At 42.1% G+C, this 22,758-nt stretch overlaps 1 protein-coding gene across 3 annotated transcripts in view; it reads left to right on the top strand.

Annotated features, from left to right (window-relative positions):
* E2F7 (E2F transcription factor 7) overlaps window positions 1-21,399 on the top strand; it is a 29,258-nt gene extending 7,859 nt beyond the window's left edge. The window contains exons 1-11 of one of the 3 annotated variants that reach the window (XM_053258231.1): window positions 1,018-1,124; window positions 4,563-4,700; window positions 5,923-6,210; window positions 6,814-6,972; window positions 7,650-7,787; window positions 8,969-9,163; window positions 10,923-10,989; window positions 11,968-12,511; window positions 13,559-13,823; window positions 15,440-15,864; window positions 17,284-21,399. In XM_053258231.1, the coding sequence (XP_053114206.1) occupies window positions 4,655-4,700; window positions 5,923-6,210; window positions 6,814-6,972; window positions 7,650-7,787; window positions 8,969-9,163; window positions 10,923-10,989; window positions 11,968-12,511; window positions 13,559-13,823; window positions 15,440-15,864; window positions 17,284-17,460 (2,304 nt within the window). In that variant the 5' untranslated portion in view covers window positions 1,018-1,124; window positions 4,563-4,654 and the 3' untranslated portion in view covers window positions 17,461-21,399. Of the gene's footprint in view, window positions 1-955; window positions 1,125-4,562; window positions 4,701-5,922; window positions 6,211-6,813; window positions 6,973-7,649; window positions 7,788-8,968; window positions 9,164-10,922; window positions 10,990-11,967; window positions 12,512-13,558; window positions 13,824-15,439; window positions 15,865-17,283 lie in introns of those variants that run through there. The other 2 variants (XM_053258230.1, XM_053258229.1) reach the window with 2 other exon arrangements.
* Window positions 21,400-22,758: the final 1,359 nt, after the last annotated feature.

Here is a 22,758-nt window from a genome sequence, read left to right as displayed (position 1 = left end):
AAGCTTTGCACTTGCTGAGCAACCACCACAGTCAAATACAAACTAGGTAATTACATGCAAGCCAAATATATCTATTGGCTGACATTCCCCCCGGGCTCAAACAGCAGAGGCCATGTGGGGATGCAAAGAGACTGGAAACTAGCAGCTCGATCAGGAGGAGAAGGGTGGCTTTTGCCACTCTCTTCTTCTCTTCTAAAGGAACTTGCAGGAACATGTACCCAAGGCTCTGCAGCCATCAGGGACACATTCCTGCAAGTAGTAATCATTAGGAGAGGAGAAAGCAGCAGAAATAGTCTCCTCCCTTCTGATCGCACTGGACTACAGAAGAAGGAAGAGGTGATGCTAGCTTCCAACCACTTTGCATCCCCACAGAGTTCCTTCCATTGTCAGAATACTGTGGGGAGTGTCAGCCAATGACTGACATTTTGCTGAGTGTTACAACTGCCTAGTAGAAGCTGCATCAGAATATTTAGCATTGCAGCTCTGCACAGCATGTTGATGAGCACAAACGTGTGGCGGCACAGCCCTCAAGGACATATTCCTGAAGTCAAAAAAATCCTCTTGGAGGGAGCTGAGAGCACAAAAAATTGCAGCCCACCCTGCCAACACACCCTGCCTTTTCCTGTTTAGTAACATGCTGCACAGAACTATGATGCAAGGTCTTCACCAACACAGCTCCTGTTACACAGTTCTAACACTGCAGAATCTCAGCAATTATCTTTATAGTCTTCTCTTCTAACATGGTTTTCATATCAACTGAAGAGGCAGATCCATTCCTGGTTTAACATATAATTTAGTTTAAAATATCAGGTAAGTTAAGACTTCATAATTCTAGAGCTTGCAGTATCTAAACTGCTTCTTGTAGCACTATGGAGGCTATTTGAGAATTGATGTCCCTTTTTAAAGAGATTGTTGGAGAAATTAACAAAAAACCTTATATCTGTTTTGTTAATAGTCTGACATGGTAGATGATGGAACAACAGATGAATATGAAAAACAGAGACCCAGCAGGAAACAGAAAAGCTTAGGGCTCCTGTGTCAAAAGTTTTTAGCTCGCTATCCCAGTTACCCTCTATCAACAGAAAAAACAACAATTTCTTTGGATGAAGTGGCTTCTAGTCTTGGTAAGTGCACAAGAAAACAATGTTGTCTCCAAGAACAGATGTTCCTAATGAACTATAGTGTGGCTTTCTTAAGGCATGACCCTCTGATCCTCCTGTACAAGCCTTATTTTATTGTTACACAATTGTGGAGTTGCCTGCATTTCAGTAGGGTTTGCACGAGGGAGTTGAACCATTAAAAATCCAAATCCAGCTCAGGTGCATCACATGTCATTCACACAATCAAAGACCGTGTGACTGTGTGGAAGCAAGGTAGGAGGAAAACCTGGGTAGCTTTTCCTCCTACCTTGGTTTCACACAATCGCTTCTATCCAGCTTTTCCTCTTTGCTTGCTTCCACCCAACTGAAAATTGGGAGCACACACAGCTCCCAAACCCAGGTAGAATGCAGTTTTTGATTGTTTGAGTGACCTATCTTATCTCTCGGGTCCAATTCCAGCTCAGATATTAACTTTCAAATGTTGTTCAGTAACAAACGGCATGCAGTCAGAAAGAGTTTCTGACTGTCTGCATTCAGATTGTATGCACCATTGCATGTGGAAGCAGGATGCAGTCTGATATTAAGTTCCTGTTCCCACATAGGCCTTCCATTGCACACTTTGGTGGTCTGAAGAGAGCTAACCTCAACAAAAACTGATTCTGTGCATGTACAATGCCATATGCTTAGCTGGAAGTGAACTTTGTGACTTCATTTGGATTTATTTATTTATTTATTTTCCATTTCTGGTTGCTTTCTTTTAGTGAGACCCTCTCCCAGTTCAATTTACCACTCAGTTAAGCTAAAATAGTAGGATTTAGGAAAATGTAGTTTGGATGCTTTCTGTGGCACTAAACCAGACAAACTGTTTTATTTAACTGGATTATAAATTGGGTTTTACAGCTCTGAACCCAAACACAATTACTTGGAAGCAAATTTTGTTGTAACGAGTTAGCAGATTGGTTCAGGACTGAAGTATAAAATTATTATTCATGTTGCTTGTTCACATAGCAAATTTTCTTAAAATAGATTTTTGATCTGGTGGTGTTAGAGTAGATTTCTATAGCCCTTTGGTATAGGAAGTTTAATGAAAAATGTAATGAGAAGTGACAGCATCAAAGAACATAAGCAGAGCAATAAGTCATCTCCACTTTAGGCTCACAACCCCAGATTTGCTGTTAAGGCAAAGTACCTATAGATCTCTTAGCTTTTTCCACTTCTGCACCATTTTTTGTTCCCTAAACTCACATTAATACTGCCAACTCTGGATGAGTCCATGGGAACAATGCCTTCCCCTAGATGTAACTCTTCATATGGTACTTGTGATAGGTGGAAGAATCTAGACTATAAAGTCTAGGTAACGTGTCCCCAGGTGAATTCCTGGAGCCCTTTCTCACGATCCGTGAGAAGAGCTTGAAGGGGCAAGGGGAGGAAGCCTCGAAAAGCTTACCTCCCCTGCAGATGATCCTCTTGTTACTGAGTGGGTGGATCGCCCGCCCAGATGATTGCTGGCTTCTGCAAGCAGCTGGGAAGTTTGGGGGCAGGAGGCCCCCAGAACTCCCATAATGTACTGCACAAGTGCCTGGTAGTATCTTGAAAGAGTCCTGGTGTGCGGGTACCATGTGGAGCCACGCGATATGACACACAATCAGCTCGTGCTAATGATGTGTTTGTGCTCTTGACCTGGGCTAACAGCCGGGGCTCCCTTGCGGGTTTGCCACCGTGCCACCGCCAGGAGCCACATGGTTCCCTTCAGTTCTCACACGCAGGCAAAAACGGGCTGGGCTTCCCTAGCCCGGTTTTGCCTGGGCATGAGAAGAGCACCCTGGCCTTATTAAAGCCTCTAGATCATACCATGGTTGGGACACATGTTTCCGAAGAACACCGGTGTAGGCCAGAGCAACAACTTGACTATGTACCTAGAGGCCAAGAGAGTCAAGTCTCTTAAATATCAGGTGGATTAACTAGAAGGCTAGAAGCCTATCCAGCCTACAACTGCTGTTGTAACAATACCTGAAGTAGCATTGCTGATGAACAGGAGCAGTGTATGTTAATGCAGAACTTACCATACTCTCATGCCCCATTACATATAACCCAATTGCAGCCGATTCTGAGTAACTTTCTATGCAGACTTGATAGAAGCTCAGGGATAATTTATGTCTATGTTCATAAAGCATTTAAGGATCATCACAGACATGCTAAATGTTGCTGCAGTACGCCTTACAGAGCCCCATGCTGTTCTTTGCTAAGTAGTAATATGCATTATTTACTCTTTGCGGGGTGGGGGGGAGAAGAACAGGGCTGACTACATGAAGACTTCCTATCACTGTCACATTGATTTGGTTCTTCAAAAGATAGTAATTAGTAGAATGTCTACTGCAACAAGGTTATTACACTTTTAAGTGGGACATAAGTTAGATGATAGCATTTACCAGCAGGCTATTCTCACTTGGATTGCCGTTCTTCAGACTATAGTGCCCGACTAGCAAATATTTTTTTAAAAATATTTTAATTTTGACATATAGACAAGGCTGGAAATCATGAGCTGCTTCTGACATAATGCTGTGTACTCAAGGAATGACTCCCCCTCCCTTTCTTTTAAAAGATTGTGAGGATCTTCCCACATGTGAAAATGTTATGTAGGGTTTGGTCAGTATGTAGCCCTTCTGGATCTGGATCCATGAGTGGAACTTCATAGGAATCTAGGCTTTTGTGTTTGGATCCATATAGTAAATGTTACACACCCTGCTTCAGGCTACCAGACCTCTGACTGCAACAAGCTGCCTTTCTTCTATGCTCCCGACTTTGCCTTTAACCTCCGGCTAACATGTCCTTGAACTTGAACATTAATAACCATGCAATGAGCTTCAAGAAAATATATGTATACCATAAGACTTCAAAAGTAAATCTCAGGTACATACGCTTCACAATAAACCAGTTATATACATGCACCTGACAATAGCTGCTTCTGCTGGAGCATGTTGTGCTCAGATATTATTAATATAATAATAAATATAACTTTATTTGTTAGCCACCCCATAACAAATTGTTCTCTGGGTGGCTCACAACATTAAAACATCCAATAAAAACACATCAAATCACACACACCCCAAAATACAAGGAAAAACAATTTTAAAACTTGTGTTTTAAAAAATCAATTTTTAAAAGCCTGAGTGAACAGAAAGGTCTTCACCTGGCATCTCAAAGAACAAAGTGACGGTGCCAGGTGAACCTCATTGGGGAGGTTGTTCCATCAAAACCATCAAAAAGGCCCTCTCCCTAGTAGCCGCCTGCCTCACCTTGTTTGGCAGGGGTACCCAGAACCGGGCCTCCAAAGAAGATCTTTAAGGTCCACGTTGGATGAGTCAGAATTTAGGCATTCATTCAAGCATAAAGCATCTCACCAGAAGCAGCTGTTATCAGGCACATGTACCTCAGATTTACTTTTGACATCTTGTGGTATAGGTATCTTTCCCTAAAGCTCAGGTGTTCAGGCCTGAAGTACAGAAGCAAGTCATGTTCTTGGGCACGAGGCCAACATCAGAAGCACCAATGCAATGGGAGCACCTGGTGGCCTTCCTCAGCAACAAGTTGCCCAGACAGGTAAGACAGTAGACCTGGGTTTTTTATAGCAATAGCCTCAGATTGGCCCTCTTATGTCACCAGACCAGGAGGATTATGATGCTCCTGTGGTGTGATCTGCAGTCATGGAACAGGCGGGCAGTGCCTGATCCACAGGGCTTCCACCTTGAGCCTGATGGCATTGTCTTAAGCATCCTGACAAGGAAGTGATGGTTAGGGGCATCCCATAAGTGTTATATAGGACGTGGCCCCGAAGGGACTGTTTTCTACATCACAAAATGCCATTATCTTCTGTATGATCCCCATCGCACGTTGAGGTCATCTGGAGAGGTCCGTCTCCAATTGCCCCCAGTACGTGTGGTGGCAACTCGGAACTGGGCCTTCTCTGTAGCTGCTCCTGGCCTATGGAATGCACTCCCGGTAGATATCTACAGTTTAAGCTCGCTATTGGCCTTTAAGAGAGCCCTAAAATCTTACTTGTTTGGCCTGGCCTTCCGAGGTTTTTAAATTGTGTTCAAGTATTTTAATTGGTTTTAAATTTTGTTCATACTGTTTTAAGTTAAAGGTATAGAAACTGACATCATCATCATTATCATTATTGTTATTATTATTATTATGGTGGTGTGTAATTGAGTTGGTATCGACTCCTGGCTACCACAGAGCCCTGTGGTCGTCTTTAGTAGAATACAGGAGTGGTTTACCATTGCTTCCTCCCACGCAGTATGAGATGATGCCTTTCAGCATCTTCCTATATCGCTGCTGCCCAATACAGGTCTTTCCCATAGTCTGGGAAACATACCCACGGATTCAAACTGGCAGCCTCTGGCTTGGTAGCCAAGCCATTTCCCCACTGCACCGTTAAGTGGCTCCCACTGTTTTAAGCAATGTGTTTTAAATGTTTGGTTTTAAAATGTTTTTTAAACTAGTTGTACACTGCCCAGAGCCTCTGGATGGGGTGTTTTATAAATGAAATAAATAAATAAATAATCTTTCTCATGCGCCAAATATCCATGGAAACCAAGTTGATGTCATAGTCCTCTGACACTTTAGGCACATAGTTTGTTTGGGTGTTATTAAACTAGAAGTTGAATGTAACTCTTTTTTAACTAAAGAATTACTGACTATAATTCTGTTCACTTTAACGTGATTCTATTCACAATTTTGGATGTAATTCTTCTGTGTCTTGTAACGTACACAGGAAAGGGAGGTTTTTGTAAATTTTTGCCTTTATTTCTACATCCAGGCGTAGAACGCAGGCGGATTTATGACATAGTGAATGTTCTGGAATCCCTTCATCTTGTTAGCCGAGTGGCTAAGAATCAGTACTGTTGGCATGGCCGACAAAGCCTGAGTCAGACTCTGAAAAACCTCCAGGAAATAGGAGAGCTACAAAAATATGAAGAACTGATGGCTTACTTCCAGCATAAAGAGTTAGTCCTTGAATGTAGATTTGGAGAACAAAAAAAGGAGACCTTCATAGATTTCCAAGACAGACAGTTGCTCGACTTCTCAGAGACAGATTGTCCGTCTGGTAAGTTAATTGAGGGTACATACAAATATTCTTGCTATCATCAATACATATAAAGTGTGTGGTGTGCTACTCTATTTTTCATTTTAAAATAAACTATTGCACAGAAAAGAGAATTGTATCTCTTGGGAGTCTGATCTCCTTTTCCTCCAGGTGGTGGGACCACATCATAGGCAGCTCTTCACAGATGAATATATTCCTTGCTCAATGCACCTAAAAACAGGTCCTCTTGCTTCTTCTTGCCAACTATCATTTTATTGCTTTATGGAATGCAAGCCAATAGCCTGATTTCACTCTCTTTTGCTCCGATATTATATACACAGATACAACAAAAACAATATAATGAGATTAAAATCCTAGAAGGTCTCACTTTCCAGTGCAACTCTTCAATATATCATTTACTGTCCTTGCCTCTTTCCTGAGGGGAGCTAACGTGCAACTGACCATCTGCTATAGGCAATTATTTTCTGCTCATTTTTTAAAAAAAACCTACTTTCCAACAAGGAAATGTTTTTCTTTCTTTTTTCTGCATGAGAAGCCTTCAAAATGCTTTCTTGGCTGTAATAGATGTAACATGCTGAGACTTGGGTTGTGTTTGTTATACAGCGTCTGCAAACAGCAGAAAGGACAAGTCGTTGAGAATTATGAGCCAAAAATTTGTCATGCTGTTCCTCGTGTCCAAGACCAAGATAGTCACTCTCGACATAGCAGCAAAAATACTGATAGAAGAAAGTCAGGATACAGCAGATCACAGCAAATTTAAAAGTAAGATTATTTTTGTTGGGTAAATTATCCTCCAGTCACTGGGAGAATGAGGCATGGCCATACTGAGAGGACCAGGGAGCATATTTGCTTTTTCAAAAGTCTTCTAGGAGGCAATTTCAGTTGGAATTAAGAATAAACATCATATAGGTGACGCATGAGCCTAATTCAAATTTTAGGTTGTGTGTGGGAAGGGAGACTTGGTCATTGTGCATTGAAGACAGATTATCTGAAACGTAAATGATGAAATGATAATGCTCATCCCCTGTGATAGTTACTTAAATGAAATTATCACACAAGCCTCGAATACTTGGGATCCATTTGCCTGCGTACATTTCTAATGCACTGATCTTTATATAGGGACAAGACTATACTCAGGAACTACAATAGAAAGTGAACTTATGTTGTCTTAAGAAAGTGCATTAGTGCTGCACAGATGAATCCTTGTGCTCCACAGATGAATCCTTGCATGTACAATACATTTATTTTGCTGAGGAAACCATCCAGTGGTCAGAGACCCATCCACCCCTCCACAAAAAAATCATAAGATAAATTGTGTTTTCCCCACCAGAAAACCTTCCTCCACAGTTCTCTTTTAGGTTTTCTGGCAATGGTTCTTGAACCCGGTCAATTACATTTGTATTAGTCAAATTTTGATTTAAACTTTGTTTCCTTTTTAGCGAAAGTACGCAGACTCTATGATATTGCCAATGTCCTAACAAGCCTGAGTCTCATAAAGAAAGTGCATGTAACAGAAGAAAGAGGCCGTAAACCAGCCTTCAAATGGATTGGGCCTGTGGAATTCGCTGGAGACAAGGGTAACTTTCAGTTGTCTCACTATCTTTTCCTATGACTCTCCTATTGGCTTAAATGGCCTTTCTGGGTTCTCATAAAACATCTTCTGCATTTATGTAAATGAGACTGGATAATATCCTGATACAGATATTATCTGTATAAAATCAAGTCAAGGGTTTGATTTTCAACAGGAAAAACAAGTCCTTCTCCAAGGTCCCATAATATGACACTCTTACTGGTAATTGTTTGTTTGGCTGTATCTATGGTTTTCTTCAAAACAAAAGACAAGTATGTTAATTAATGGGGGAGCTTCATTATCCACATGGTGTGCCAAGTCTCCATGTTTGACAACATGAAAACACACTAAAAAGAAATTTGTGTGGGCAAGCTTATATTCTAATATAAGACATGACAGAAGAGAGATGGGGAAGAAAATGAAGGTGGAATATTTATTAAGGAGCTTTGGCAAATGAGTTGCCCAGTATGTATGTGATACTGAAGCAAAACAAAGAAGAATTTCAGTATTGCATGATAGACAAATAACTGGGAAATGGGGCAATGAATAATGGTAAGGGTATTGTAAGTAAAATAAAGTGTGCCATCAAGTTGATTTTGACTCGTGGCGCCCACAGAGCCCTGTGGTTTTCTTTGGTGGAATACAGGAGGGGTTTGCCATTGCCTCCTCCTGCGCAATATGAGATGGTGGCTTTTCAGCATCTTCCTATATCTCTGCTGCCTGATATTGTACCAGCGGGGAACCGGCAACCTTCTGCTTCCTATTGTTAAAGCTATTGACAAGTTGTATTGTACACACCTACATGCTTAGATCTGAATAATTGTGCATGTTTTCACTTGAAAGTCGACGTAGGAACTGGATCCCTAGAGAAAATAGTTGTACTGAACATAACATGTGGTGTCAATTCTATGCCAGGTACAGATCAACAACTGGGTACACAGTACCCATGTGGTATAGGCATTGAATCTAACATGGATAGTAATATGGCCAGTGGCTAACATGATGAGGGAAATTACTCAAAATAGTCCCACTGAAATTTAAAGGACAAGTTAGGTAATGTCTAATTTGTCCTTTAAATTTCAATGGGGCTACTTTAAGCGATTTTCCTCATCGTGACAGCCAAGAGTAGAATGGAAATGGGCTAGTCAATATTTTGACTAGCTAAGTAACGAGAATGCCTTTATTTAGGTGATTTGAAGATGGACATTTCAGCCTGCACTGCTTTGACAAAAGTGAAAGGGGCTGGGCGTGTTCCACACCAAGCTTCTACAAATAGAAAAGACCGGCTATCACGGCATGCTTCTTTCAACATGGCTCAATCTCCCGAAATGGTCAAGAGGAAGGTCAGCTCTGAGCCGAGCAGCCCATGCAAAGGGAGGCAAGGTAACTGATGTGAGGGGACATCTCTACCCAAGTTAAGAGTCGTGGTCTGAGTTTATTGGCTGGTTAAGCAGTGCCTCTCCACACGCTGGGCTACACGGCTTTTGTTGGAATTCCACCCAGACAGATTGACGTTCTTTAAATAGGAAGAACATATTATTTTTATGGTTGCTGGTAAGATGGAACTGACTGGAACAATCCTGTTTATAGTACTTTCACACTTTAGCACTGTAAAGTTTGTAAAGTGATTTGAAGGTCTTACTATAATTTGACAATGGGTCCATCCATGCATGTTGCACAATGCAAGTTTAGAGCGGGGTTTTTATTTTACATGCTTTGGTCTGCTAAGCCTTCATGCTCTTATCTGTGCACAAGTTCCATTGGAAATAGCAGGACTGAGCAATGGGATGTAAAACACTCATTCTGAAATTTTGGCTGCTGTTTTCACAGGGTCTGCAGAGCCACTTGTGACAAGCTGGGGAGGGGGCAGGAGATTGCTTTCACAATTGCACTGTAGTTTTGAGCCATTTATAATGCCTCCAAAGTCTAATGCAACTGTGTGGACAATCCCCCACATCACCTCTCCATCTCAAAGCCTAGGATTTGGGCTTTTCCTGAACTTGGGGGTGGGGTAGGGGGCAGGGAAACATTTTTACACTCACACACCACTTCTAAAATGCTTCAAGCACTGTTGAATTTCAGTGGCTCTGGCAGCTAAGGCAAGCTAGAATTTGTGCATTGTTGGATTTTCATATAGACAACAAATGTTTATTTATATAATACTGCTTTTCAACAAACGTTTCCAAAGTGGTTTACACAGAAAAATAATAAATAAATAAGATGGATCCCTGTCTCTGAAGGGCTCACAATCTAAAAAGAAACCTGATGGACACCAGCAACAGTCATTGGAGGTACTGTGCTGGGGATGGATAGGGCCGGTTACTCTCCCCCTGCTAAATAAAGGGAATCACCATGTTAACAAGGTGCCTCTTTGCCCAGTTAGCAGGGAAAATAGAATATAGACTGTTCTGTGTTTAAATATATAGGATGCCCAAAAGCTCTCTGTGCACAGGGGGCTGAGGGCATACAAAGTGGTGGGAGAAGGAGAAGACAGTGATACACCCCCTCCCCTCCCCTTGCAGATTCTGACTAGAATGCCAAGATACATGACCTGAGCAAAATTGGGAGCAAAGGGAGGTTCTTGCAAAGGAGACCAAGAGCAGTGGGTGCGTAGAGATAAGTGAGTTACTTAAGAATGGTACTCGAGAACCTGGGAAAGAATCCAGAAAAGTAATTCCTAGATCTAACTTCTGGTCTTCTATAACAATTGCTGTCGAGGGGACCTTGAGGTACTGTTAAGAACATAACCACCCTGCTGGATCAGGCACAAGGCCCATCTATTCCAGCATCCTGTTTCACACAGTGGCCCACCAGATGCCTCTGGGGAGCCCACAGGCAAGAGGTATGTGCATGCCCTCTCTCCTGCTGTTGCTCCCCTGCAACTGGTATTGAGAGGTATCATGTCTCTGAGGCTGGAGACGGCCGACAGCCACCAGACTAGTAGCCATTGATAGACCTGTCCACTGAATCTGTCTAAGGAGTGTTTGAGTGTTCTCTCTGTGTTTACCCCCCTCTCACTCTCCCATTGTTGGAGTGTTTTTCTAGGGGAGGCCTAACTTGATGCTTGCTGTCTGGTCTTCACAAAGAAAACATACACCTGCTAATAATTAATTCAGTGTTCTGGTTTTCCTTCATTCTTCAGATGACTTCCACTCCAAAATGATAAATTTAGCATCTGCTTGCTGCCAAAAGATGGAAGATGACACAAGGTATTTGGAGATTTAAAACTGATACTCTGCAGAAACTATGTTCTATGTGTGAACACAGATGGCTACTATGCAGTTCCCATGGTGCACTATGCTCCCAGAGGGGAGCATAGCTCGGTGGTAGAGTGCACATTTTTGTATGTTTCATGACTTACAGCAGCCATACTTGTGGATTTCTCCTTAGACTTGGCCAAATTCCGGCCTTGCAATTCTTATATACAAACTGTAGCACAATCTACAATCAGTGAAGAGCAAGATCCAGATTAGCATTGCATTAGCATAAAGCTCTTGCATTAGTGCAAGGGCATATCCATGAAGAAAGGAACCTCTATTCCAGACTAGTTCTTGTGCTAGCAGGAGATGCACAACCTCTTGTGGGACAGGGCCCCACTAGCTACCCATGAACAAGAACATGCGCTACCTCCTGCTCTATCTCTCTATCTAATACATATCCCAAAGAAGGTTGAGGTAATGGTTTTCTTAATATTTTTGGCACTAATAATAATAGGGAATAGGTCTTGTTGAGTTGGTAGAAAATACTAATGTTTGGCCTTTATTTGGTAAGGGTTTTGCATTGCCTCCAGCATAGAGACTTCGAAATGAGAAATGATGCAGTGGCTCACATTTTGCTCAGGGTAATACAGATGGTTCAGCATTGACGTGCACATTTCAAACCTGCCTGTGATGTTGTGCAGCAGCCCTGTTCCACTAGGTCTTAAAATTGCACAAAAGCAGTTGCACAACTCTACGTCCACTGGAAATAAGACATAGCATTGTGCAGCAGCAATAGCACTATTTTAAGTCCAGTCCATTCTTTTGTAAGTCATAGCAGAATGGGCATGTTCTGTAATTCTGCAGGAGGTATTTGAGAGACATGCATGCAGTGGCACATGTAGCACTGAACTATCCGTATTATCCTGCGCAGAATGTAAGCCAGTATGCCTTGGTTTAAGATTAACTTATTCTCTTCCTGTTTTACAGTAAAGGTTTTGTTACAGAAGCAGCAAGAAACCTGGGCATAATTTGTCCCTTCTCTATTCTTCCTATTGCTGGAGACTCCGACTGTTGTCTTAACACCTTCCCTCTCCTTGCCTCAAATGCCAAGTCAGGTATGTCACACCTGTCTCTACCAAGTGACCAAGTTCTGCCAGCATCTGGTCCTTCGGCTTCCAAAATTGAGACTGGGAAAACTTGCTCCCAGAACCGAGACTGGGAAAAGTTGGGACTGCTTCCCAATCATCCTTTGGTTTGCTTGCCGCCTCCATCTCTGTATATGCTGTGTGGTAGTCTTCATGAAAGTCTCTCAAGGGAAAGCCTTCCAACTACAGAAGAAAAAGGAAATGGAGGTCTCAAAGGCCAAGCTTCACCTCACCTTCCAGAAGCTGTTGAATGTTCTGTTAGCTGCCGGAAGCGGAGTTCCCAGAAATCTGTGCTTCCCACTGCAGCTCCAGCAGATGAGGAGCCTACTTCTAAAAGGCAAAGCATGGAGCAGGGTGATGGTCCCATTTCACTGGTGTTATCTAAGGTAAGAGAAATGCATTTGACCAGCATTTTGGTTTCTTGCTTATAATTGCAGTAGGAGAAATGGAAGGTTGCACTAAAAATAGCTCTGAAATGAAAAATTACCCCCCTGAGTGACATAAATGCCACTTCCAATGCACAAACTATCCAGGATTTTTACGCACACCCCAATATGTGCAGCATACACACAATCTATCCTAAATGATGCTTTGCACAATACAAGCAACATTCATTCGGTCGGGGGCACTGTATGTTTCCATAGTGACTAATGTGTAATGTATGAAAAGGAGACATGACTAGAAATACATAGTAGACACATGCCTGGAAGTCTTGGACAATCATAGTTCCAAGACATGTATTTACTATATTAATACACCCTTCCACATGCTGCCGTAGTCACCATGGAGACATATGGCAGACAAGCATTTAACTTGGAACATGTGATGTGACGTCAGTACTAAAAGAGAAAAGGAAACGGGTGGGAATTTCTCCTTTTGCGTTATCTTAAAGTTAGCAGGTTAGAAGTTACTCAAGTCAAAAGTATTTTGCTCTACCATCCGCTCAAGGGCAGGATCGACCACAGTGCTGAGCGAATACCTCAGGATGGCCATTCAGTGAGTCAAAGCCTACATTTCAAGAGAATGATCCCTGACCTTTTAGATCTGGTGGTGTGAAATTTCTTCTGATGTGGAGATCACTCAAACTCTGAACATGAGCAAAACGCTTTCCACCAATTCACTCATCCCAGGACAAATGTAATGAAATGCATCTTAACACCACTGAGCTTCCTGTCCCTGCCATAATCCTTGCTGTTTGTCACTTAGAAGCACAACGCTGGTGCATGCTCCCTGATCATTTGGTGCCAGCTCCATTAATTCATCCCAGCCAGTCCAAAACTGGAATGCAGTGTGGAGGAAACTCCTAGTTAGGAAGATAATACTTTTAATAGAAGTTCAAGGCAAAATTTACAGTGCAAAAACTTTATTCTAGCCCTCAAAATAGGGCTGTATTTCTGAGGAGAGATAACTTGTGCTTTTGGTTTTTTCCCTAGAAGTCTATTAAGACAGATGCAGAATCTTCCTCAGAAAGTAACTTCAGTTCCACTGACCAATTAAAAGATTTTCAGCCCGAATCAGGGACTCCTGTTGTGGAAGATGTAATGAGAGACACCGCTAAATCCTTGGAAACTCGAGAGCAAGATAAGCCGTACCAGAGTAAAGACCTCAAAGAGAACTCTAAGGAAAATGAAAAGGGCACTCAAGAAAACGGCAAGCAGTCCTTCCTACCACAGTATCTCTATGTACAACCTACAACTGGTAAGGACTAATCTGAGAACTAGATCCTGACTTCACATCTAGCCAGAATGTAGTTTCAAATGAGTTGCCTACAGAATGGCAAGGCATTCCTAGTAAAGTAAATAAGTAAAACTAGCTGATCCTGCGCAAAGCATCTGTGCACCTAGTCCCCGTCCCCACCCCTGCCGCTTTTTGGCTTGGCTCCCCCACCGCATTCTTACCAGCCACCAGTCATCTTCTCCCCCCGCCCGCAGCCGCTGTGTCTGCCCACCTGTCAGGCCCACTTGCCATTTGCAGCTGCTTTGGCGGGCCGCCATTTGCTGCTCCGGTCGCAGCCACCTGCTATTCATAGCCGCTGCAGCCACTCCAGCTGCATGCACACCGGTCACAGCCACTCTGGCCTGCTGGGCCCACCTGCCATTCGCGGCCGCCCGTCAGCTGGGCCTGCTCACTGGTTGCGGCCGCTCCGGCTGCTTGCCAGGACACTCGCCTGTCCACCAGCCGCCCATCTTATCCCTGCCCCCCCCCCCCCCCGGCAGCCAGCCATTCGCCAGGCCGCCTCGCCCCCGGTGGTCCCCCGTCCCTAATCGGCAGCTATCTCGTGAGAGCTGCCACGCATGGGATTAGCAATGGGTGCACCTAAGAGAATCAAGTATATAGATAGATGACTTGGGAACAAAAGATGCTGCCTTATACTGAATCAGACCATTGGTCCATCTAGCTCATTATTGTCTACTCTGACTAGCCATGGCTTCTCCAAGGCTTTGGGCAGGAATCTTTCTCAGCCCTACCTAGAATTGCCACGGATTGAATCTGGGACCTTCGGCATGCTGTTCTATCATTGAGCTATGGCCCCTTTCCACTTAGGTATTGAGCTAAGGGCAAAACGAGGCAAGATGTGAGAGATCCATGATCAGATCTCCAGATTTATTTATTTTTCCTTCATAAAAGTGGGAACAATTGGAGCAGAGCTGTAAACTTCTACCTCACTCCCAGTGCTATTTTTCCTATCTAAATTCCCTCAAAAGCTGTTGTTTGCCCTAGTGGGAAAAACATAGATATTCCATTATGACAGATAGCAGCTTGGGGAGGGGGGTGTGTGTGATCTAGATCAGGAAATTGACATGGGGCTTTTAATCCTCCCCAACCCAGGTCCTAAGCTACCTCATCTTTCAGTTGCTTGAAAGAAAAACGGAACACTCTGATTTCCCAGATGTGTGATTTGGCCCTATTCCAGTCTTTATTGGAAGCCATCTTCATTCCTTCTACTGGCTATTTCTTTAAAGAACTTTAAAGCTCTTTTTTCCTGGAACAATGACTGCTAGGAACCTTGCTTTTAAAATACTGAACTTAAATACTTTGAATTCTATAGCAAGGACAAGGTTTGGGATCCACTTCTGCAATCAAACATAGTCATTGCCATGCAAGTGTCTAACTTCATATCTACCCTGGCAGTAGCCTGGAATGCTCTAAAAAATAATAGAGAAATAAGCTCAGGTGAATTTAGATGCTCCCCTTGGCATGTGGTTTGTTAATTTCATTGGCACTGTATTCCTGTCTCCCCTTCCTGAAAGAAGACATACAATATATATTATCTAATTGCAGTACCTGCCTCTGTTCTTATCTCTTTGGTTTAGGATTAAATGGTTTTAATTTCCTGCTGCCTGCCAACCAAGCTCCTGGTCCTGTCAGCCTACCTTCAACCCACTTGCCTTCACTTAATGTTCCCTGTATGATGGTTCCATCTACAGCGCTGGCACCTTTCCCTCTTATCTATTCCCCAGCAGTCACAAGTCAGCTTTCTTCTACTCCTGCTGGCTCCTTTCCAAACGTCACATGCATGAATTTCAGTATGCCTGGCCTGACATCTACAACACCTGTTTTCATTGGGACCCCAGCAGTAGTTACTCCAAATTCATCACAGCTGTCAACACTGGAACCACACCAGCAGATTCATTCAGCTGTGCACCTGAGCCCTGTGCTGGGCTCTGCTTGCAGCTCTGTTAAAACAGACTCGCCAGTTTGCATGGGGCACCCAGTCACCCTTCTGAAACTGCAGCAGGTGAGAAAAATTACTGTAATTTTTTTTTCCTAGATAGTTACTGTAAAGCTGAAATGGAGTGCAAAGAAACTGTTTGGTTTTAAACAGTTTTCAAACTTTCATTGCTTTTGGCAACTTAAGATTATTAGAGTGTTATATACAAAATGTTTACAACATGATACCAACCTGGCATCATGTATTTTTCCCAGGTTAACATGGCCAGAACTTGGGAGTTTGCACATCCCGTGAATCTCAGACTCCCCATTTACTGGGCATTGGTTTGATCATGGGAAAGGGTCCTGTGTGAGCTAGTGAGCAATCCTGGAGTGTCCAATTCCAATGGCTTGTGGGGGAGCAAACTCCCCACACAGCAGAAGCCCAGGCTCCACATCTGCAATTTTTCATCCCCCACAAATAACTGGATTCGATGGGGGAAAGAGAACTATCTAGAAATACTCCTCTTGCCTACCAAAAGTATAATCAGCCATTGGTAGTTCACGCTGTTAGGGCTGTCCATTCCCAGCTTGAAGATGGCTCAGCAAAGGGGTTGGAGTGTCATAGGGATGCTACACTGGAGACCCCAATGAGTCGATAAAGATTCCAGGCCTTATGCTGCACAACCTGGGTGTAAAGACCAGGAGAGATGCTTGCATGGATATATGTGATAGGAAATGTAAGATGGCAAGCTTCTACTTCTGTAATATTTCAGCCTTTCAGATTGCTAATAAAATAAAACACATAATTTTATTTTATTTCTCTTTAGACTGTAATAACCTGCTTTCTAAACCACCAGAATTGCAAGATGACTTACAATAAATTTTGTCTCTGATTTATTTTGTCAAAGATATAATACAATAAACGATTAAATAAATATAACTCTTTACCCATGAGTTGAAATACTTACCCACCACCCTGAATGTGAGAGCACAAATAGGAAATTAAATGGTTCTCTAGGTAAAAACGCTTAAACTTGCTATGGGCTCGAACATGTGTATGGAAGCAAGCTTCTGCACACATTCTCCTCTGGAAAGAGAAGTGTGACATGCACAGGTTTAAATTTGCTGTGGGTATGGTTAAAGTCACTGCATTCAGAATTTTTATTTATTTATTTAACATATTTTTATAGAATTGCTTCCGATTAAGATGATAGATGACTGTCTGCATTGACAGTGCTATTCATTTATTTGGAGGAAGGAAGGGCTGAAGGGAGCCTTCTGTTCCCCTTCCAATCAGGTGATTGGCATTGTCACTGCTGATCAACTTGATATGCAGGTGTTGGTGTGTATATATAGCCAAGCTGTGCATGGCTCAGAAGCCCACAGTTCTTTTCTATAGAACTGTGAATTTCTTTTTTTAGCAATCTGAAAGTTCTTTAGCTAGAGGAAGAATTGAATTTCAGATAAAAACCACTACCCAATTGCTTTGTGTATTTATGATTAGCCTTCTTCAACGCCCCTGACTCCTAAGAGCATTCGTCCTACACACCAAGAAGCATTTTTCAAGACACCCTGCAGCCTTGAAGATCCTGTTGCATGGAGAAAAAATGAAGGGAACCAGAGCAGAACTGCAAGTTCTGTTCAAAGAAGATTAGAAATCTCCAGCAGCAGTTCTGACTAAGCCAGCTCACTGCAGAGGTGCAGGCAGCCTAGAATAGAGCCTCTCCGTTGCCCACTGTGCATATTTTCTCTGTATTGGTTAACTTTTTCCCTTGTGAATCATCCCAGTGATGTAAATATGAATATCAATTAGAATTTAAATTATGTGCATGTTCATCAAAGGGGGTATGAAATTCTGCTTTTGGCTTTTAAGGAAAGAAATTATATTGTATTTGTGATGGGATATGTGAAGAGGTTTGCCCGAATTTGTTCCCAAGTCCAAAAATAGGAATGTGGCAAGCACTTATATAGGGGTAACACTTTTTACAGATATTGATGCAGGGTGGATAAAGTATGTGAGGTGGATAAGTAGAGGGGACCTCTAAAGTAAGTAGTGTAGCAGCTGCTTCTTTGGTAGAGCATTGGAGTACAATTTAGTAGAAATGTGTTGTAACTTCAGAGCAGCAGACTTTTGCAGAGTACTTGAATCTGATTGACTAATGTACAGTTATCCCTGCACTTCTTAAGCAAAAGTCTAATAACTTACAGTATAAATGAATGTATTCATGTGACAAACTTAAGACCAAAATAACTGTGAAATGTTACTTTTTCCATAGAGTTTTGTATTAGTGAACTTTGTAGCTTCTCTATTGTGTCCTTGTTTCTATGTGCAACATACAAGTTAACTATCAATTGGCACAACTTGTCCCTGAAATGTGTGCTAAGCAATTCATCCCTAGTCTAAATACATGGGCTACAGCCCTGTGTATTTTATTACTGAACCCGACTCATAAGAACACAACAGCCCTGCTGGCTCAGGCCCAAAGCCTATCTAGTCCAGCATCCTGTTTCACACAGTGACTCCATTTATGGCACCACCACACTGCTATTCTTCCATAGGCTCCACAAAGACAACTCTTGCAAGAAATGATTACCAGTCTGACATGCCCACAATAAGGACTTGTATGAGTTATATTAACTGTGGTGTCCAGTTTTCATTGGAATAACACTGCACAAAGTGTTTATGGTATGAGTGGTGGCTATGGTCAAAAGGAATATGTGAGGGTAAGAAACAGGACTTGTAGCCAAGAACAAAAATGGCAAAATTACTGTGTGCAGTTTTTGTCACCATATCTTAAGAAGGACATTGCAGAACTGAAAAGGTGCAAAAGAGGACAACCAAGATGATCGGGGGCCTGGAGCACCTTGCTTATGAAGGAAGGTACACCACTTGGTGCTTTTTAGTTTAGAAAAAAGACTTGAGAGGAGATATGATAAAGGTATATAAAAGCATGCATGGTGTAGAGAAAGTTGATAGAAATGTTTCTCTTAACACGAACCAGGGGTCACGCATGAAACTGCCAAGAAATTTAGGACTGACAAAAGCAAGTACTTTTTCACACAATGTATTATCAACCTACAGAATTCACTGCCACAAGATGTGGTGACAGCCAACAGCCTGGGTGGCTTTAAGAGGTGTTCAGATAAATTCATGGAGGACAGGTCTATCAATGGCTACTAGTCTGAGGGTTATAGGCCACCTCCGGCCTCAGAGGCAAAATGCCTCTAAATACCAGTTGCAGGAGAGTAGCAGTAGGAGAGAGGGCATGTCCTCAGCTCTTGCCTGTGGGCTTCCTAGAGGCATCTGGTGGGCCACTGTGTGAAACAGGATGCTGGACTAGATGGGCCTTGGGCCTGATCCAGCAGGGCTTTCCTTAAGTTCCTATGTAATAATAATTTTAAAAAAATTAATGGGTGGACCACCCTTTTCTTCTCTTGGTAGGAAGGAAGGCAAATTGGAACATGCATTTTAATTCAGAGTCCCCAGACCTTGAGAGCAATGTATATTTTACAAATTAACTGGGTCATTCCGAATCCAGGTTTACTCCACCAATGGAATAGATTGAAATGGCATTTGTTGGTTTTTAAAAACTCAATCATGTTATTTCTGTTTCTAAAATCAAGAGAATGGATAGTGGTACTGGTTCATTTTTGTTTTAACCAAGGGATGACTTTGCACTCATTGGTGTGTGTTTCTTTCTCAAGGTCTGACCTGTAATTTGACCATTTGGCATGGTGGGGGATGAGATGATGGTTTTAGTGTGAAAATTATTTGTTTTGTTTGGAATAACTATATGTGTTACTAAAAGGAAATTTAAGTATGAATAATAATTTTAGAAGAGTTGCAAAGTAAATTGGGAATGTCTTTGTTAGATGTAGACCAATAACAACCTTACAAGGAGGATGACAAGACTTAAGTGTCTTAAACCTCAGCAGTAAAATCAGAGTAGGAGCCTTAAAACATACCTGATTAGTTACATTTCCTAAATGTTTTTACACTACAGAATTTGCTTGTTTGTGACTTCTACCTGAAATGTGTTTTATACACCAACATTCAAGTTTTCCCAAGTGAAATTAAATCTTTTGTTAGCAACACACCTGTTGCCAAGCATAATTGCAGCAGGTGGCTGAGTTGTTGGTGTGCCTACTTCTTAGCTACCTTCAGTCAGTACCAGTTTTGGCTCTGATACTGTTGTTAACTGAAAGATCATAAGATGTGCCTGCTCTGAATCAGTCTCTCCTTCTCCATATGTATTTCACATAATCGTCAAGAGTGGTTCTTAAAGATGAAGGTTAATATAAAATGGGGAAGCTCTCTTAGTCTGTTTCTAATGACTGTATCTCTCCCGCTCATAAGTGACTTTGTTTATATTGTCATATTCAGTACCTAATATCTGCTTTCTTGGGCATGTTGCTGTGTTGATCACACAGGGTATGAGGCAAAAACAAAGGAGGTAGAGTGACTTATTCTGTTGGCACTTCTTTTGATGAGCATATTTGTTTGAACATCCAACTTTACAAAACTATGGGGGAAGGGGGCAAAAGATCTGTGAAACATGACTATCTGAAGACATGTCCACAAAGGTTGGACTAGTAATTAGCACAATCTATATGGAGAAGCAGGAAAGTGTCAGAAATTTCTTCCAGTTAAAGCTCGGTACTTCATTCCCAAGCTGGAAGCTCAAGAGAAACTCTTGAAGATTGTAAAAGACATGGAAGTCACCTTGTGTTATCACAAATTTGAGAGCACAGCCTACCTGGCCTTACTATTATTTCAATCTGTTACATATAGAAATTGGGGAGGTGGCAGACAGTAGTGGGGCTGAAGACCTGCAGGTTGCATGAATTGGAGGACTAATGTGGACTGGATTCCAATAGGAATGAGCTAGATTATAATCGTCTATATGTCAGCATAAGGTAGTTGAGATGGATATATGGCTAGCCAAGCCCAGTGTCAAACTAGGACAAGACTTGCTTCTAGACCTAACCATTTTACAATTAATCATTGGCAAGAGTCTTATTGTAAAAAAAGGCCAGACTGTGATGTTGCAGGGCTCGGGTGGGTGATGAAACAAAGAGCCTGCCATGCTGCTGACAGGCTGGTCTGGTAGTCTACAGTTTCTATAATTCCATTGTTTAAAAGCAATCTTGCAAAACAACTTCAAGGCAGGCAGGCACATCTATCATTTGCACTGATGCCAAGTGCATGTGCACTAAATTGTACAGGATTTCAGGGCTTGTGAAACCTTAATGTTCTGGTACAAAAGTGTTTGCAGGCGGAAGAGTGTGTGTATAATTTGTATACTTGAATCTACCTACACGTTTACATTTTTCAATTCCTTTTGTAAAGGGTGCTATTTCTGTATTTAAAAAGCTGTAATTTTTTTGTAATGTAAAGCTGCTTCCATTTATAACACTGAACTGCTAGTTATTATCTTGGTACTAACTTTACCACTGCTTGAAAATCTCCTTCACTGGTTAGAAATTAATTTTCTCCTGTCTATGTTCTTTGCTCCACTCTGCATAGAATATTAAGAGCACACACCATTGTTGTGGGAAGGCATTTTTTTATACTTAGAAGAATCCTACTCATTGTAAAATAAAAAAACCCTGTGTTGCTCCTTTTGTTTTTTATCTTGTGTTTTTAAATGTCTATCAATAAGTAAGGATATTATGTCCTTATACAAAACTATGGTGCAGCCACACCTGGAGTACTGTGTACAATTCTGGTCACAACATCTAAAAGGAGGACACTGTAGAACTGGAAAAGGTGCAGAAGAGGGCAACCAAGATGATCAGGGGCCCAGAGCACCTTTCTTATGTGGTAAGGCTACAACACCTGAGGCTTTTTAGTTTAGAAAAAAGACAACTGAAGGGAGACATGATAGAAGTCTCTAAAATCATGCATGGTGTAGAGAAAGTGAATACAGATAAATTCTTTTCCCTCTCACAGAACACTAGAACTAGGGATCATCCCATGAAACTGCCAGGAAATTTAGGACTGACAAACGGAAGTACTTCTTCATACAATGCATAATCAGCTTGTGGAATTCTCTGCCACAAGTGGTGACAGCCAACCTGGAAGGCTTTAAAAGGGATTTGGATAACTTCATGGAGATGTCTATCATCAGCTACTAGTTGGAGTGCTATAGGCCACCTCCAGCCTCAAAGGCAGGATCCCTCTGCGTACCAGTTGCAGGGGAGTAACAGCAGGAGAGAGGGCATGCCCTCAACTCCTGCCTGTAGGTTTCCTGTGGTATATGGTGGGCCACTGTGAAGCAGGATGCTGGACTAGATGGGCCTTGGGCCTGATCCTTGAGGGCTGTTCTTACATTCTAATGATAAAATAACACTATATAGATTCAGTCTGACATATTGCACAGGAGAAGGCTGACAGTTGCAGCACTGCTGGCATCTCTGTGTATGTGTAAGTACCATCAACAGTTAGGACATCAGCCTATCTGTCACCAACATGCTGCACAGATGAATGTTGACTTCTAGACTCATTCCGTCAAAGTTGCACAAATGCAGTTGCATAACAGGCAGGAAATAATGGGGCACCGTGCAACTTTGTGATGAAGTGGTACTACCTAAAAGTGCAGCACCATCGACAGTTAATCACAGTGGCTGACAGCCTAACAAAGCATGGGTGTAGCAATAGTGTTCTGAAGAGCACTAGACTGACAGTGTGCCAGTGCTAGTGAGTTGGGTGTGGGGGAGTATTTCAACAACCTTCCTTTCCCACAGAAAATTTCTGTTACCCAAAAATATTTCCTGACAACTGTGACCCTTTGGCACATTTTTAAGGGGCACAAAGCACTTGGAAATATTCTGGGGAAGGGATTGAGGTAATGGTGCATTAAAGTCTTAAGACATACATATGCCCAGTTTTAATCTGACATGCAGCTGTTATGAAGAGAAAATAAAACAGTGGGAGAGCCAGTCATAGGTCTCCTGTATGTAGACTAGTTTGGCCCTC

The sequence above is a fragment of the Hemicordylus capensis genome, chromosome 5 (genome assembly GCF_027244095.1).
Source record: "Hemicordylus capensis ecotype Gifberg chromosome 5, rHemCap1.1.pri, whole genome shotgun sequence".
In the NCBI taxonomy this organism is placed as follows: domain Eukaryota; kingdom Metazoa; phylum Chordata; class Lepidosauria; order Squamata; family Cordylidae; genus Hemicordylus; species Hemicordylus capensis.
The sequence above is the reverse complement of the archived record's forward strand: the minus strand, read 5'-3'. Positions and strand labels throughout refer to the sequence as shown.